The 18,946-nt window shown below is 44.2% G+C and overlaps 1 protein-coding gene across 3 annotated transcripts; it reads right to left on the reverse strand.

The window, feature by feature from the left end:
• Positions 1–345: 345 nt before the first annotated feature.
• ZNF692 (zinc finger protein 692) lies at positions 346–18,833 on the reverse strand. Of its 3 annotated transcripts, none has more exons than XM_081320112.1 (13): positions 18,589–18,833; positions 17,239–17,438; positions 16,523–16,554; positions 15,442–15,969; positions 14,593–14,641; positions 13,043–13,183; positions 11,172–11,312; positions 9,464–9,526; positions 7,437–7,515; positions 6,438–6,552; positions 4,611–4,710; positions 1,365–4,228; positions 346–448 (listed from the first exon to the last, which is right to left on the reverse strand). In XM_081320112.1, the coding sequence occupies exons 1-12, from the start codon at positions 18,652–18,654 to the stop codon at positions 3,910–3,912; spliced, it is 1,833 nt and encodes a 610-aa protein (XP_081176238.1). In that variant the 5' UTR covers positions 18,655–18,833; the 3' UTR covers positions 346–448; positions 1,365–3,909. The 3 variants fall into 3 exon arrangements, with proteins under 3 accessions (XP_081176238.1, XP_081176239.1, XP_081176240.1); XM_081320113.1 differs by having other exon boundaries at positions 17,239–17,639; positions 18,589–18,832; XM_081320114.1 differs by having other exon boundaries at positions 17,239–17,639; positions 18,405–18,832.
• Positions 18,834–18,946: the final 113 nt, after the last annotated feature.

The raw sequence follows: 18,946 nt of genomic DNA on the forward strand, positions 1-18,946 counted from the left end.
GAGTGGGAGAGCAGGCAGGCAGGCACCTCCTAAGAACCTCAGTCTTCTTATCAAACAACACAACTTTTAAATCTTTACTAGGCTATAAGACATAATACTTATGTAGTGTCTGAAATCTCCAAGGGAAGCAGCCAGAGAAAGCAGGAGTTGTTACTCGGCGTAGCTCTTTCTCCGCCTTTCCCTTAATTAGAAGAAATAAGATCATTTTTGCTAAACTGAAGTTTGTCCAAATAAAATAGATTCAGCAAATTTGGTTTTAACCCTTTGATCATTTGTTTCCCGAAACATATAGAACACAACTGTATGGACTGAGAACTCTTGGGGTGATGTCTCACTATAGCTGCCGGGTTAAGAAAATTCCTTGGATTTAAATCTATACATTTCTAGGACTCCAGTATGGCTATGTTTGGCATGGCTTGACATAAAACTGGGCATAACTTGACTCAGCCTTCCATCCTTCAGAGGTAGGTAAAATGAGGACCCAGATTGTTGGGGACAATTAAGCTGACTTTGTAATAATGCCGCTTGGGGTGTGTGTGTGAAAGCCCTAATAAGCAGGCATATAGGTTCGCCTGGTGCGCCAGTTGCGTCCCTATCTGGACCGAGACGCCCTACGCACAGTCACTCATGCGCTTGTGACCTCCCGTTTGGACTACTGTAACGCTCTCTACATGGGGCTGCCCTTGAAGACCACTCGGAGGCTTCAACTGGTGCAGAATGCGGCCGCGCGAGTTGTAATGGGGGTTTCCCGATACTCCCATGTAACACCTCTACTCCGCGAGCTGCATTGGCTTCCGGTTGCCCTCCGGGTGAAATTCAAGGTGCTGGTTATTACCTATAAAGCCCTACATGGCCTGGGTCCGGGTTATTTGAGGGAACACCTGCTGCCGGCATCAAACGCCCTTCGCCCAGTGCGCTCCCACAGGGAGGGTCTGCTCAGGGTTCCGCCGGTGAGAGATTGCCGGCGGGTGACACCCAGGGATAGGGCCTTCTCAGTGGGAGCGCCTGCCCTCTGGAACCAGCTGCCGGTGGAGCTGAGGACTGCTCCCGACCTCCGATCATTCCGCCGGGGCCTGAAGACCTGGCTCTTTGAGCTCTCGGGCCCAGGCTGAGGAGAAAATTTTAACTGGGGTTTTTAGTGTACAGGGTGAATTTAATGCTTTTTAACTGGTTTTAACTTTTGTATGTTTTGATTTATAATTCCCTGTAAACCGCCCTGAGTCCTCAGGGAAAGGGCGGTATACAAATGCAACTAAATAAATATACATAGAATGAAGGCTACTGCTAAGCTTGTAAGCCGCCCTGAGTCTTCGGAGAAGGGCGGGATATAAATGGAATAAAAATAAAAAATAACTGCCCAAAACCTTATGAAATTAAAACACTGCACTTATAGATACACTGGAGCATATTTCCCAAACTTATGAATGCCAAGGTTTTTTATTTCAACAAAAATGAGACTGTGAGGAATCAGTCACTCTTACACTCCAAATGAGGCAGCGTAGGACCTCATACAGAGAAGCAGCAGAAGCATTCCTTTAACGAGAGGAGATGTAAATGCTGCAGAGATGGCACCATTACATAAGGAATGCTCAGAGCCCTCCGACCACAGCCTTTTAATACATATATGTCTCTCAACATCTTAGAAATGAGTCAAAGGAGTAATATATTAGACATATGAGCTTTCCTAAGCCTGGTAGGCATGTCTTCTGGGTCTCCTGAAAAAGGAGAAATCTAGATCCCGTGTTATTTTAGGGTTAAACTTGAAGTCCTCATCGCAAGATGTTTTGCTTTTCAGTGTTTATATAATCCTGAGAGTATGAAGAAAGCTGTTTTTTAATTATCACCACTCAATACAATTCTTATTCGTCCTTTGATGGCAAAGCTCCATGTACTGGAAGCTGACTTCACCCTAAACTTCGGGGTAGGAATATCCAAAATAGGTAGGAATTGAGGCTGATGAGGCATAAACAGTCCAAAAATACAGTTTATCGGGAAGGAAGAATCAAGGTTGGCACAAATGCTAGATTGCATCTTTAAATTGCAGCTTCCTTCCCTCCATTTTTGACTTGTAAACTATTTTTCTGACTCCTGGTTTGACTTAAAAAAAAATCTGAAGTGCAACATCCTGTTTCCGTGTGTGTGTGTGTGTGTGTGTGTGTGTGTGAAGCAGGGAAGTGCAGCTCTGCTTGGCAAATATGACACATCTTTCTGACTCTGTGGAGCATAACAGCGAAAACTACTCCTATTAATGATTGTTATTACAGTTTAAAATCTGGGCCGGCTAGACAGGAGTGGAAAGTTAATCAGAATAATGTGCATTTAATAGTGACATACTAATAGAAAAATAGTATCATATGAAATTGTCAGTGGAATACGGCCTTCCAAGAAACTCCGTTTCCACTTAAAAAGTATATTAAAAAAATCCCTTGTAACCTTTTTTTTATACAGCCATAGATACCTCCTGACGATTTTAAGCTTCAATGTTTGTGAACAGTGCCATGTGGTTGTCAAAAGTTCATACCCACCATTTCAAGTAGCTGGGGCTAAGACTTAAATACTCAACACGTATTTTGCCCCTTGGAAAGTCAATCATTGTGGTTAGCAAAACACAATGGCATAAAATATGCATACCTGCACTGCCCTGTATATAAAAATTGCATCATTTATGCAGACTGCAAAATAGTTCCTAAAAGCTATAGCAGATTCCTTCATATATTCCATGATCACTGCCTGACTAGGCCAGGTAAAGTCAGGACTGCACCTGTGTTTATGTCAGTTAGCTGTTCTCCATGTCTCCTTAGCCCCTCGCTTTAACACTCACAATCTACATAAAGGTTTGGTAGCCAATCACAACAGGGTAGGCTTCCGAAAGATCCTGATTGGGCTACAGGCATATCCACAGAATATTCCCTACTATGGCTCAAAAAGATGTTCCTCCTGGGTCTTTGACCAGACTGGGTGATGCAGCTTTGTTCTCATTTCTGAACCTTGCTGCAGTGTCACACTTTTGTGTCAGGGGTGACATCTTCCCTGCTCCTGTTGACTGATTTTGGTTGCTGTGACATATCCCTTTCCCTGCCAATGTCCCTCCATGGCCGTTTAATTTTGTGCTATTCAACTAACATGACGACAGGACCAAACCCCTGATCAGATCTGTGGAGAAGCAAACGCTGCCACACCTATACCCTTCTGTGAGATGTTGCCGTGGCCTCCAGGCCAGGATATTTATTTTTAGAGTTCTGACAGGTAGGTCACCATACAAAGGCTCAAATCTACTGACCAGAGGACTTTGAGGAGCAGCTCACCTGTCAGACGATGTAAAACAAATATCCAGACATGGAGATGGCTCTGCTACAGTCTGACAAACAGATTGACCTAAGACTTCTAGAATAGAGGTTCGGATAGATGGCTAAACTCACTGCTCTACCCATTTGTCCAAGCTTGTCTCCTGCCCCACCTCTAGCACCGTCCTATGTTAAAGGGTATAATTAGCACGGCCAATGTTTTTCCCACTGGCTGAGAAATCCACCAATTCTTGCAGCTGAACTTGCCCTGCAGTAAACAGGACAGCACCGTTCACCAGCCTCATTTGTGAAACAGGAGAGACCAGCTGTGTAGACAGAACAAATTATGCCAGTGTACTTTGGTTCACTCACAGATGGAAGGAAAACACATCAAACTGGCTCTCATCCTGGAGCCAGGCAGGGCAGAACCCCAAGATTGTCCTTTTATTCCAGAACTGAGCCCAGAGGAGCCGAGTGAAAGATTGTGATGGGTGGGATCTTTGTTTTAGAGGCTGGGGCCCCCTGTGTCTTTGCTGATTTTCTAATCTGCTGACATAATGCAATCGGCCTGCAGGAAATGTCGGGAATTCTCTCCACTGTTGCTTTCCTCCTTCATCTTGGCCCACTATTCAATGATGACGGTAATTGCAAGGGCAGGAGGCTCCACCCCTTTCCCCATGTCACATTGCTGAGTCTGAACTGGGTTTGCCATTGGCTCTGCTGCAAGCGGAGAGCTCAGCGGGGGCGGCTCCTGTGCTGGCGGGAGAGGCCCGGTGGCCCCCTCGGGATGGCTCTTACTCTTGTGCGCAGTGACGTTGTCCTTCTTCTCAAACTTCTTGCCACAAAGGTCGCAGGAGAACTGGTAGAAGGAGTCGGCATCATGCTTCTTCATGTGCCAGTTCAAGGACGCTTTTTGGCGGCAGGTGAAACCACAGATCTCACACCTAGGTGAAAAGGAAGGGGGAGGTTCACCAAAAAGGAAAGAGGGCTGCCAGAAATAGGGGATAAAATCCAGCCTTGACTCTCCCAATCACCCTCCTCACCACAGGGAAGGGTCGTTTTTGTACAACACGGCTGGGCAATTCTTTTGCTGGCTCTGGCTGAATGACCAAGTTGGTGAAGCAGAGCAGAAAATCAATACAATGTAAGATTACCCATACAAAGTGGGATTGAGAAAACCCCCTGCTTTATGCCTTACTGGGAAGGCTTCTCAGTTGTTGATTGTGAGAAGAAGGATGCTGGATTTGATGATCTTGATCCAGCAGGCCCCTCCGATTGTGCTTACTCATTTCTGCAACAGGGGAAAGCCTTGTGGGGCATACTCACTGTAGGGGCTTTTCTCCAGTGTGGATCCGCCTGTGGATAATCAAATTACTGCTCGTTCGGAAGGAGCGGGCGCAGAATTCACATATGTAGTCCCTTTTATCTGCAAGTAAGGGCACAATAAGTCACTGGCCAGCCTGATCCTAAAGGCACAGCCTTCATTATAAATATGGGCAACCTATAAATCTCCCCCCCCAATACTACACTTAGGGTTGATCCAAAATGTTTTTTGCTGCCTGCTTTCCCCACGGTGGCTCAGTGGGTTACGACGCTGAGCTTGTCGATCAGAAGGTCGGCAGTTTGGCGGGTCGAATCCTGAGTGCCGCGTAACAGAGTGAGCGCCTGTTACTCGTCCCAGCTTCTGCCAACCTAGCAGTTCGAAAGCACGTAAAAATGCAAGTAGAAAAATAGGGACCACTACGGTGGGAAGGTAACAGCGTTCCGTGCGCCTTTGGCGTCTAGTCTAGCCACATGACCATGGAGATGTCCTCGGACAAGCGCTGGCTCTTTGAAACGGAGATGAGCACCGGCCCCTAGAGTCGGAAACGACTAGCACGCATGTGCGGGGGAAACTTTACCTTTACTTTAACTTTTCCCTTTTTATTCCAAGCTCAGAAGTTATCCCACTTAGTTCCTGAATCTGATTTCTATGCTGAGGACAGGACCACATCATAATGAAACCTGATTTTTAAACAGTTCACTTTTAAACAGTTCAACAGAAACTGAATTAACAAACAATTGAGAATTTTCACGGGGGGAAAAAACAATGCAAAACCACACCAACCAGCTCTCTAGTGCTCAACCCAAGTTGCTCCATGAGTTTGATTTTTTTTCCCCATGGAAAGATAACTTGAGTTTGAGTCAAATAAGCGGACAACCGAAGTAAGGACTGGCAGGAAACAGTGGCAGTGGGGTGAGTCTAAAGGGGATGTTCTGTGTGTCTGTTCCTGGTGTTGGTTTTGCCCTTGTTCTTCCGATCTGATGTATCTAATGGTTTCTTTTGGTATGGCGCTATGTCTTTTGTGGGTGTTCCCTGATCAGCTCTTGAAAAGAAACCTGTAGCTTTCCACAATGAAAATATAAAATCAAATTTGGACGATAAACGGAGGATTCTCTCCAAATGAATATACCTTGTTAGTTTTGGAAATGCAGCAGAATTGCTGGATATTATTATTTTTTTTTGCAGAGGTTGCACAACATGTTAAATCATAGATCAGAATAACCAAATACAATCACTATAGTCACATGACATGCTTTATCACCCAAAATCATCCATGTGAGGGCCTAATATGATGGTCTTATCCTCACAACCATTGGCTTCTCACCAGAGGCTGAAGGACAAATGATTCATCATTATGGCCTGTTTTAACCTCTTCTCTCCCGAAAATTTTCCAGGATAATTCCTTTTTGCCACCCAGTGGCCTTTTGTATCATTAAATTGTTTTATAAGGTATGACAACCTGTCAAAGGCCACTAAAGAACTTTTCTGTCTGGAAAGAATTGGAACCTATCAGCATCCGACATTATCACTGGTGAACGGACAACCTGGTGCCCTCTATGTGCTCAGGAGCACAACTCACAGAATGCCTTGACCATTGGTTAGACCAGACATGCCAAACTCGCAATGTCACGTAACGTCGCGCAACATATTGGAACTTTTTCCCCATTGCCGACAATGGGGTGGGCGCGGTTTCCTCGTGATGCGTCCGGCCCGTGGGCCGGCAGTTTGACACTCCTGGGTTAGACAGACTGCCAGGACAATGAAAGATGTAGCTCAAAACGTTTAGCAGGCATCAAATGGATGAAAGGCACATTGTTAAGACTGCTCACCACTGTGCAGTTTCTCATGTTCTTTGAGATGTTTCTTGAAGTTGAAGGATTTGCCGCAGCTGGGATCAGAGCAGGTAAAGGTCTTTTGATGAACATGCTGATATTTCTTGTGGTGCTGGAAGATGAGGGGAAAAAAATAGCCCAGAGAGAATATAAGGCTCTAAAATCTGTACTGCTCCTTAGCTTAGATCAGTGGTTATCCACCTTTTCTTCACCATGGACCCCCCAAGACTTAACTCAAGATCTAAGTCATAACATTTCTTCAAGCCTTTGTGGACCCCCTGTGATGGCTTCAGGGCTCCCAGGGGTCTGTGAATCACAGGGTGACAACCACTGATTTAGATAATCCAAAGGAAGATTTTTTAGTAGCATAAGGCATACACAGTGATGAGATTCTGTAGCAGCTGGACCATGCATCCCTTCTATTTCTCTGGATGATGCTTCTAAAGTTAAGTGGGGAACCTTTTCTGGTATAAAGAGCCTTGGTGGAGCAGTGGGCTAATGCCTCCTTAAGTAACACCAGCTGCCTGCAATTATTGCAGGTTCGCATCCCACCAGGCTCAAGGTTGACTCAGCCTTCCATCCTTCCGAGGTAGGTAAAATGAGGACCCAGATTGTTGGGGGCAATTAAGCTGACTTTGTAATAATGCCGCTTGGGGTGTGTGTGAAAGCCCTAATAAGCAGGCATATACATAGAATGAAGGCTACTACTGCTAAGCTTGTAAGCCGCCCTGAGTCTTCGGAGAAGGGCGGGATATAAATGTAATAAAAATAAATAAAAAATAAAAATAAAATCTAAGATTGGTAGTTTTCTATTAGCTTTACTACTTCTGGTCCAACCAGATGCCAACAAACAGGGCATTATCGAAAGGGTCACCCAGTTGCTTGACTCCACAGTACTGACACTTTGGAAAAATTTAAATGAAAGACAGAAGTTTTGTCAGTCACTTGTATCCAACCGAAGAGACCGGTGACTATTGCTGTTCCTCCTTCACTTACATTCAAGTATTGGCGATTGGAGAAAATTTTCCCACAACCATCATAGTCACAAAGGAGAATCTCTCGCTTGGCTGCCTTCCTGTGAAGAAAGGCAAAGACAGAACAGACAGGAAAGCCAAAAGGAAGAGGAAACATATTAAATCTCCAGGCTGAAGATGCACAACTGATTTGTAGAACGGTCTAACACAACTTTTGGGGTACTCTAGCTCAACATACAGAAGCATTTTATAGATATCTCTCCCACCCCAAAGTAAACAAACCTGGTTTGTTTAGAACAGGGCTTTTCAACCTTTTCACCCATTGTACCACTTTTAGGATATGGCAACATCCGAGTATCACCAGTCGCCTAGCAAGGTGTCAAAAACTTGGGTGACCGAAAAAAAGGAAAAAAATGAAGTACAGGTAGTCCTTGACTTACAACAGTTCGCTTAGTGACTGTTCGAAGTTACAATGGCACTGAAAAAAGTGCCCCCCAAGCCACAGCCGAGCAAGACACCTGCCTGCCCGCCCGGTGGGGCTCTTCCTCCTGTCCGAGGTTTTCATTGTTGTGAGCATTTCTGTTGAGGATTGGCAGCGGGGGGTGTTTGGTTTTTTCCCCTCCCCCAGTCTGCTGGATGGTTGCAGCAGGTTTTGGTCACTTCACATGACCCTGGGACACTGTGACCATCATAAATATGAATCAGTTGCCAAGCATCTGAAGGTAAATCACAAGACCCTGGAGATGCTGCAACATTCCAGCTGATTGGTGCTTCTTCTGGGCTCAGCAGAAGCGCCAGGATCAGCGCCGAGCTCCAGCTGGAGCCTGGCGCTGATCCTGGCGCTTCCGCTGAGCCCTGCAGCTCCAGCCATCTCTCGCTTAGACTTGTGTGGTGCTGCCAGCGGTTCAGCTCATTCCCCTCCCCCGCTACCACTTTTCTAGGTTGGTTGCATACCACCCGCTAGGTGCCAATGTACCACAGGTGGTACCACTGGTTGAAAAGCCCTGGTTTAGAAATCTTGATGGGTTAAAAAATAATTTGGGCAAAGATAGTTAAATATCTCATTTTACTTAAACTGCAACCAGTGTGATTTTAATCAAACTCATTTGATAGAAAAATAGATTAATTAACAGTTTTGGGAAAGCAGCTTCCCCCAAAATACTTCACTAGATGTTTTCAGTCTGTAACATTTGAAGTCTCCATGATTCCAAGGAAAAGGTAATTGAAATAATCCATTAGGTTTTTAATAAATTTTTTATTATTAGATAAAGGTTACATGCGTATGATTATTTTTTTAATTTCTGGCTTTGCTAATCCTGAAAAGCTATGTTGAGCCTTGCTAGCTTCTCTTCTCCCTCTTTGAATGTTGTAACTCAGGCATGTCAAACTCGTGACGTTGCATGACGTCGCGCAATATCGGGACTTTTTCCCCATTGCTGGCAAGGGGGTGGGCGCGGTTTTGGCATGACGCATCCGGCCCACGGGCCAGCAGTTTGACATGCCTGTTGTAGCTGTTCCTTGGGGTGCAGCCGTTCCTTCTTTTTCTAATGAGCAAGAGCCATGGTGGTGCAATGGTCAGAATGCAGTATTGCAGGCTAACTCTGCCAACTGCCAGCAGTTCAATCCTGACCGGTTCAAGGTGGACTCAGTCTTCCATCTTTCCAAGGTCAGTAAAATGAAGACCCAGTTTGTTGGGGGCAATATGCTGCCTTTGTAAACCACTTAGAGAGGGCTGTGAAGCACTATGAAGTGGTATATAAGTCTAAGTGCTATTGCTAATGATGTTTTTTTTATTTAACGATGCATTATTTTCATTGTTGTATGCTGCTTTGAGCTTGTTGGACTAAACAGCATATAAACTGCAGTTTGTAAGCAGGATGGATGGATAAATAAATAAATAGAGAGGCAATAAATAGGCAAGCCGATAATCTTTGCCAGTCTTGCAGCTATAACCAACCTATGTAAACTTCCCTATAAGCTTTCCTTTTTACTTTTGGTCCACATTGGCTGAGGATATCATGAGGATATCAACCATGGACCTGAACTTACCTGATTCTCTTAGGACCAATTTGGGACATGTCTTCATCTCCTGGCTGTACCTGCTTCTTGCAGCTAGAAAGAGAGATTGGGATTGCTTTTCATGAAAACTGGGCTAAAATGGCAATAAAAAACATAGAATCAATCAATGACTCAAATCAGTCAATAATAAAAACAAACATTTCTACACAAGGTTTTGGGCTGACAAATAGGGGGAAAGGAAATGCCTGGAGAGCTGGTAGAAATATGAAGGAACTGACAAAACCTTTTTAGGTTTAACCCTGGATGGGTCAAACCAATTTCATACTGTAGACTAGTCTGCATTTCTACTTTGATGGTACTCTATTTTTTAAGGCAGAGGTGCAAAACCTTAACCTTAGGGCAGAACATGGCTCTAAATGCTTTGGTTATAGCCCAGACTCTTCCTTGACAGACTATAATTCTTAGGACAATAATGGTAGGAAACTACTAACTATGCGAAAGGTGACCATATTGTGTTGAATAGTATAATTATATTTTTAAGAGTCAGTTTGGTGTAATGGTTATGCTATAAAGGGCCGCAGAGTCTCAAAAGAAATGTTGCAGTATAACATTTTAGTAGCATTAGGGCCATCTTTAGTACCTAACAACTGAAAAGACACACATCTGGGGCATTTTGGATAACTATTTGACTCCAATGACGTTTAAAATGCAGTGTCTTAGGTAAGTGTCAAAGGATTTCCTATAGGATGACAGCACCAATTTGATCTTGACTATTTTTTGAAACACTTGGTTATATTTGGGTAGAAGTCTATCACGAAACTCCAGGACTGTAAATAAAATGGGAAGTTTTGTGAAATATCCCAAATGTAGGCAATGCTAAGCCACTTCCTGCCTTGCTATTGATTTGTTTAATTTTAACTGGTACAGTATGTATTGTTAAAATCACCTAGCTTGAGTGTTTATTTGAGGTGCTCTATTCCAATGTTTCTCAACCTTGGCAAATGTGCTGGACCAGTATATATTCAGCTGCTTTATTTTATATCTAGTTTAGGAATTAAGAACTGTGTTAGTGTATTCAGCATTTACAGGGTTAATTCAGCACCCTTAGTAGCTTTGTATGTAAGAACATGTAGCATTTACAGGGTTAAACGTTATTTCCTCAAGAGATGCCTTATGGGAATTGTAGTCTAGCTGTTTAGTGAATACCATGCTTTCTAGTTAAGTGGGTGGAGCTTTAGTTTATTACAGGATTTCCTGGCAGTGTGCCAGGCTGGTAACTTCTTTGTTCTAACCAACTATGTAACACACGTGACAAACAGCTGTGATCCAGTATAGCTGGAATGGGGAAATCACTCCTTTTTTACCTACGAAAATGGACAGAAAAGATTGTACCAGGCCAGTCCACAGCAAAGTAAGTTTGCCTAGATTATCTGGAAATAAAATCTTTCTAAACACCATTTCGTTGAGTTATACTGAATGATTCCTGAACTTAAGAAGCATCTTGGTTTTGGGAGTCAAAACAGCAAATTTAAGATATGTGGACATCGCCTCCAAGAATTCTGGGAGTTGAAGTCCACATGCCATCAAGTTGCTAAGACTGGGAAGAACTCTTCTATTCCATACCTCACCTGGCAGGCGTTGCATGTGAAGTGGTATACAAATGATTACAGAAAATACTTCCTTGTTGATCTCTCATTATCCACACTGAACTAGATTTAAAATCTTCTAATTTCATTACCTATCCAAGGAAGGCTGATAATTTTCATCTCGCAGGTCATCCATGTACACCACATTATCCTCCTCTGTGAAATCTTCTGCTTCTTCCTCCTCTGGTGGACCAGACTCAGATTCTGGTGTCTCCCCTGGTAGGGTTAAAATCCTAAAGAAAATACAAAAAAATGAAAGGCTAAGATTGACTCCACAAAGATCCTTCATTCTGGATTAACCTTGACTTGTTTGGTATATTCCTCCTTTTTCGGCTGATGTGGCTATTGATCAAGAATGGTAGGAGTTGTAAGTCAAGCCAAGCCTCACAATAAGAGATCTGAAGCAGCTTTCCCCTAGTGGTCATCCTTCAGATATATGGACTTCAACTCCCAGAATTCCTCTGCCAATATGTTGTCACTGCTGAACTTTCTGGAATATCTAGAGAACGCAACATTGGAAAAGTCTGAGCTAAAAACTAGACCTGGAATTCCTCTGTGCAGCTGGTCAGAGATAGCGCAAGCAGAATACTTGATTTCTTGCGCTAGCAATTAAGTTATTAAATTAGTTGCACTCCTACCTTCTCTTGTTGATGGTAAATGGGGTGGTGGTGGTGGAAAATCTGGGAGAACTCAAATCCTGCTATGCTGCCTCATTGTGGCAAGGGGTGGTGGGTCTGTGTGTGTTTTTGGAAGGATGAGCAAATAACAATGAGACGATTTGCCAAAAGAATATACGGTATTCTCAGCAGGATTATTCAAGACATGAGGGTCATCCTAGCTTCCAGTTAAAGCAAGCAAGGCAGCAAGACAGGTAGTCCCCAACTTGCGACCCCAATTGAGCTCAAAATTTATGTCGTTAAGTGATAAATTTGTTAAGTGAGTTTTGCCCCATTTTATGACACTTCTGGCCACAATTGTTAAGTGAATCACTGAAGTTGTTAAATCAGTAACACAGTTGTTAAGTGAATCTGGCTTCCCCATTGTCTTTGCTTACCAGAAGGTAGCAAAAGGTGATCACGTGATCCCAGGACACCGCAACCGTCATAAACATGAACCAGCTGTCAAGCATCCAAATGTAAATCATGTGACTATGGGGATGCTGTTGCCACAGTCATAAGGGTGAAAAATGGTCATAAGTCACTTTTTTCAGTGCTGCTGTAACTTCGAATGGTCACTAAATGAACTGTTGTAAGTCGAGGACTACCTGTGTAGGCAGTTATAATATGATAAAATGCAGCAGGTAGATGATCACTTTAGTGACAATGGCGTAAGGCAGGGGTGTCAAACTGCCGGCCTGCGGGCCGAATGTGTCATACTGAAACCGCGCCAACCCCAGCTCTGGCAATGGGGAACAAGTCGCGATACATCATGACACATCACGTGACGTGGCAAGTTTGACATCCCTGGCATAAGGTATAACTTATTTATTTTATTTATTTATTTTAATCCCATTTATATCCCGCCCTTCTCCGAAGACTCAGGGCGGCTTACAATTTAAGCACAAACCAATGTGCTTAGCAGTAGCCTTCATTCTATGTATATGCCTGCTTATTAGGGCTTTCGGACCCCCCCCCCAAGCGGCATTATTACAAAGTCAGCTTATTGCTCCCAACAATCTGGGTCCTCATTTTACCTACCTTGGAAGGATGGAAGGCTGAGTCAACCTTGAGCCTGGTGGGACTCGAACCTGCACTAATTGCAGGCAGCTGGTTTTACTTAAGGAGGCATGGGAGAAGGCAATAGTCTTCTACAAAGAAAATCACATGGCAGCAAGCTAACATGACTGAGGATGGGTCTCTGAGGTCAGACGGCACTCAGTATATTACTGAGAAAGAACTGAGGACATTTCTAAGAAGTACTAATGGTATTTACGATGTGGCTACATCAGACATGTCAAACTCACGACGTCACGTGACGTTGTGCAACGTATCGGAGCCTTTTTGCCATTGCCGGCGAATGGGGTGGACGCGGCTTCCAGATGACGCGCCCGTCTTGCGGGCTGGCAGTTTGACACCCCTGGGCTAGATTAAAGCCTTCAGGACATCTAGTGGCGGATGTTGCCATACAAAAAAAAAGTAAATATGAAGTTGCAGAGAGAGTTATGGTGAGCATATGGAACGTAAGAACCAGGAAACACGGAGAAGCTCAATAAAGTGAAGGCTGAAACAAATTGACTACAGATCGACACCAGCAGATTGGAATGGACCAGAATTGAACACTTTCAGTTAGAAAAATTACACTGCTTGTCACTCGGGGCTTGAAACCAAAGAAGGCCTGGCATAGCTTTCAGAAGCAGGAAGGACACCGCGGTGCAGTCAGTGATCAAATAAGAACACCGAGTGTCAGAACAAATGGTGGAAATTGCCGAGAAAAATCCAAACCAAGAAAACAAAGATCTTATTAAAAAAAACTTGAAGAATTTTATATTGCCGTTAGAAGAGGCATGAAACCGTATTACAATAACATCTGTAGACATAGAAGATGGAATTATACACAGTAAACCAAGGGAAAAAAAGATGTCCAAACTGAGGTTGGACATATTGGCTTATTGATTACTGTAGTAACGAGTAAACTCCTGGACTTTCTGAAAGATCAGGCTGAGGACAGATCATTCTGGAAAGGTCTATGTATGCGGTTGCTAAAAGCTGGTATCAGTTAGATAGCACATAGCCACTCAATCAATCATTAAAAATGCCCAAACCCCAATCATTTAAGGACATCAGAAAATTTCAGGAATTTATTCTACCACCATCCCGACACACACACACACACACACGAGAGAGAGAGAGAGAGAGAGAGAGAGAGAGAGAGAGAGAGAGAGAGAGAGAGAGAGAGAGAGAGAGACGAAAACCAGGAATAGATTTTAGTATAAGATGGTGATCTCCCTTCACTACTGAGGTTCAGAACAAATCCATGGGATTTGTTTTATTTTCCTCAGTGTCTTTCCAAGGTGTCTTTTGCACCAGGTGTTTTTGACAAACGTCACTGTTACAAAATATACCATCAGTCAAGTGAATCTGAAAGCCATTTGCCCTCAATACGTAGCAAGCAAGGTCCATTTGGACCCTGCTATGATGGCATGGGGATGCGGTGGCTCAGTGGGTTAGGACGCTGAGCTTGTCCATCAGAAGGTCGGCAGTTTGGCGGGTCGAATCCTGACTGCCGCGTAGCAGAGTGAGCGCCTGTTACTCGTCCCAGCTTCTGCCAACCTAGCAGTTCGAAAGCACGTAAAAATGCAAGTAGAAAAATAGGGACCACTCCGGTGGGAAGGTAACAGCGTTCCGTGCGCCTTTGGCGTCTAGTCGGCCACATGACCACGGAGACGTCCTCGGAGAGGCGCTGGCTCTTCGGCTTTGAAACGGAGATGAGCACCGGCCCCTAGAGTCGGATACGACTAGCACGCATGTGCGGGGGAACCTTTACCTTTATGATGGCATGAGAGAAGAAATGTACCTTTCAGGCCCTGGAACTTCAGTGCTACCTGGAATCTCATCTGTTACAGCTGCTGCAAGAGAAAACATGGCAGTGTTGGATGGAGAGAGGTGGATCAGCAAGACTTTTTAAGGTAGCCATTTAAATGGACCCTGGACCATGAAGCTCAACAGTAGACATAAATCACTCCCAAGACCATGTTTCTTTCTTTTTAAAAAAATATAGACGTCTACTTGGTTCGCTTTTAATAGTCTCTTGCCTGGTTAGAATCTCATTTAGGGGATCAGACAGAGATGTTTTTTGAAAAATACAAAAGACTCCCTTTCTCTCTTGCTCCCTCAAAATATATATTTTGGTGAGTGAGGCTAGTAAGCCTTGATAGGTTAGTTTTCCCTATATAAGTTCATTTATTTGGTTCTTTACTCAAGAGCAGTGACATTTCTTCTGGTTTCAATATATCTCACCTCGAACTTCAGGTTGCCTTTCTTTTTCAAAATGTACGTCCCTTGCCCTCAATATTGTAAAATTAATTTTAGTGGGGGAAGGAGAAAGATGTAGCTCCCTCGCTGGCATTTTGCAGGGTTTTCTCTTTCTTAGAATTTTGGACTAAGATTATTTAGGATTACCGGACACACAGTAAAAGTGCTATTGACAGGCTCAAAAGCTTGAAATCTATCAAGGCTCAAAACCTTCTAGCCACAACCCAGATATCCCACAAGAAAAACCCCACCCTGGCCCACTTCTGCCCCATAGCCCCTCCCCCCCATGGAGTGCTTTGCATATCCTACCAATTTGCCACCTTTGCCCAACACAAGTCTAGACTTATAGCCTCCCAATTCTATCAGTGGCTCCTCCAGCCTCTCCCCTCACCTGTCTCATCCGAATTTGTATTGCACAATAATTCTGTCTCCTTCTCCAGATCTGTGCCATTGGCAGGAGACATGCACGTGGTCCTCTCTCTGTCCATACCACATTCCTCATCTTCTTGGGAAGATGATTCCGGCTCGTCCACAGGACAGGGCGAGCTGGAAGCAAGTGCTAACGAAATGGCATGGGCTGCTGCAGCCTTGCGAAGGGAATGCCGGCATCTGGCGACCGGGGAGGGTGGAGGGCTGAGCTTGGAAGTGATGGCTTCCTCCTTTTGCTCCTGCCTGTCACTAGAGGCCTTTTGGCAAAAGGATGGCGGGCTGATCGTTGAGCCGGGGGGACTCCAGGTGAAAGTATGACCAGCTAGACACTCCCATTCCAGCTGGCTGCAGACCCTCTCCTGCTCCAGCAAAGCAGTCTTCACAGTGGGGATGAAACCACATTCCTGGCTGTGGTTGTGAGAAAGGACAACCAGATGCTGCAATGCCTCGGAAGGAAAAGCGATGTGGTCAGCAATGAAGCTGTCTGATCCTGAAGAGAGAAGAAAAGAAAAAGAGACTCGGCTTTAACCGGGAAGCAAAACTTCAGTGTGAAATTCCTCACTCCGCCAAGTTCTCAACCCTATTTTTGATCTCAAAAGGAGAAACTGGATTTCGGTTCAAGGAACTATACAATTACAGGTAGTCCTCGACTTATAATGTTCAGTGACTGTTTGAAGTTACAACGGCACTGGAAAAAGTGACGAATGACCTTTTTTCACTTATAACCAGGGTCACGTGATCAAATTTTCAGATGTTTGGCAACTATTTATGACAGCCGCAGTGTCCTGGGATCATGTGATCCCCCTTTGCGACCTTCCGACATGCAGTGGAGAAGCCAGATTCACTTAACAGCTGTGTTACTAACTTAACAACTGCAGTGATTCATTTAATAATTGTGGCAAGAAAGGGCGTAAAATGGAGCAAAACTCGCTTAACAACTCTCTTGCTTAATAACATAAATTTTGGGCTCAATTGCAGTCGCAAGCCAAGGACTACCAGTATAAGCCTCTTCTAGACTATAGATAACCTGTAAGGGTGTTTACCTGTTTTCAATACTGAGGCATGTGAACTGTACCTACAAAAGAAAGATAAGAGGTAGAGTCAGCAGACAGAATAAATTGTGCTCGCACATGAGCAAGAATAATCTGTGAGCGGCATCCAGCATACAAGATAATTTTAATAATAAAAATCAGCAGGATCAGAACCTTCTCAAATGTGGAACTTCCATGGGTATGGACTTCAATTGTCAGAATTCTGAGGAGTGACCATACTACCTGTGGAATTCTGGGAGTTGAAGTCCATTTATCTGATAGCTGCCAAGTTTAAGAAACACTGCACTACACCAAACATTTCCTACTGTTTCTGCTAGCTTCTCTTTTAAGGTTCTCCTGGCCAATTAAAGATTGGGCCAAAATAAGAATAGGGAGAAAGGCATTAGAATAACTCAAAACGACGATGGGAGTACAGTAGCTGGTGATGGGAGCGACTCTTTCTCTGTGAGAGGGAGGTGAGCATGCTTATCAATACGCCATTTTGTTTTCTACACTGTGAAATCTCAGCTTGATATTCTCTTCCTCTAAAACAGCAGAAAGGTTGCAACATTTGCCCAAAATCAAGCAGTTCAACCTCCCATTAAAGTAGCATGAGACATGTCACACAGCCCTTCACTTAAAATTCATACAGCCTAAGGTTGAATGTTTAATTAATATTTGGACAAAACCAACAGAGGTAGAAATAGTCATTGCGCACAAAATCTCACCTGTCAAGCAGGTATTTGGCCAGCTGGGAATGGAGAGAAAAACCCAGCTGCTCTTTGAGCTGACACCATTGCTCCAGGTGGCTTCCAATACGGATTCGGCACTTGCTGCGTCGGGCATCCAGTTCTTTACGTTTCTGCTTGCGAATAATCTCGGAAGCCCGCTGGCGGCTATGGCGCCCATGCTCCATCATCTCACTGAACTGGACAGATTGGCAGATTAGGAATCTGCATAGAACAGCCACTGGATCATAAGTACATTACATGCCCACAAAGTGGGATTTGTCTCCAGCCATAGTTGAAGGGTCCAGTGGCTCTGGCCAGCATGGACAGCTCTGCCTTCAGGGGTTGTAGATATTCCAGCTGTGATTCCAACATCAGACCATTTTAGATGACACCACGGCCTAGAAAAAGGTGATCAGTGGGCAACCCTTAGCTGAGGAAGAGGACAAGATGTTATCCCGCGTTCCTGGCCACACATAAACATCAAGATCTCTGTTCCATATTGTAGACCCCAATTTTGGAATTTTGTCCCTGTAATAATTCTTTATAAGCTGATTTAAGAGCACTCCATGATCATGGAAGAGAACTATTTATAATATCACTACATAAAACGTGTTCCTTCTTGAGTGCACGTATATGTATAAAATTCACTTGGAGCAAGAAAAATGGAAACATTTGGAGTTATGTGCCAAGACAGGTATATGGCAGCAAAACTGAATATTTTTTCAAAGTCACCAATATCACTTCTATAAAATTATCTGACCCTCCCTTTTTTGCAAGGGAGATGAATCTTCAAGAAGTGCCTAATGGTAATCATCAGCGGTCTCTCTCTTTCTCTCTCTTTTTTTTTATTAAGAGTGAGCTAAAACAAAAGACAAGATGAAGTTGAAAAGGATGTTCCAGCGCATAGTGGAAAAGCCTCAAAATCTTTCTCTGTTAGTTTTAAGATAAGGTACACTAGATATTTGCAATAAACAGAGAGATGAGTTTTTTATTATTATTATTATTTATGGAGGACCGGGTTCCACTGAATCCATAATTCTGTTATTTATTTTTTTCCACCGTCAGAGGCATATTTAACTGGGGGATAAGTTCGACGTGGTTAAACTTGCGATAATAATCAGGAGACAAAGATTTTAACTTGTACCAAGAGCTAAGGTACTAACACAAGCAATGGATACCAATTCTGCGCTTGTTCGTTTCAAATCTCGGCGGTCATTCCGGTCCTCCCCTCTCGGCTTCCAAGAAGGAATCTGCAGCATAAGCGGGTCGTTTGGAACACGAAGCGTGCGCAGACGTAGGAGGGGGAAAAAAGGAAAAAAAAAAGAGGGAAAAGGCGGCAGTTCTTACGATCGCAAAGCCGGAGGTGCGCGAGCAGGTTTGGCTTCCCGCTTCGTTCCACACGTTTCCATGCATTTACAGGCGGAAATCCTACGTTGACCCGAGACTCTCCAGCGCGTGTGCCAGGAGAGCTTTTTCCTCTCTTCTGGATGGTTGCGCCTGGCTCCTTTTCACGCGGAACGAAACGAGCGTCCCCAGGAGCGATCCGAGGTTTCGCTTTACGGCCACCTCGAGGATGCACCCGTCCGCCGTCCAGCTCTTGAGGATCAGGTTGCAAATCCCGGATAGACTCGAAAAGCCGCTACACCGCTTGTTGCTGCCCGGCTTGGAAACGGCAACGGCAACAGGAAGGGGCTGGATCAGCCCT

The sequence above is a fragment of the Vipera berus genome (assembly GCF_964194415.1).
Source record: "Vipera berus genome assembly, chromosome: 2".
Taxonomy (NCBI): domain Eukaryota; kingdom Metazoa; phylum Chordata; class Lepidosauria; order Squamata; family Viperidae; genus Vipera; species Vipera berus.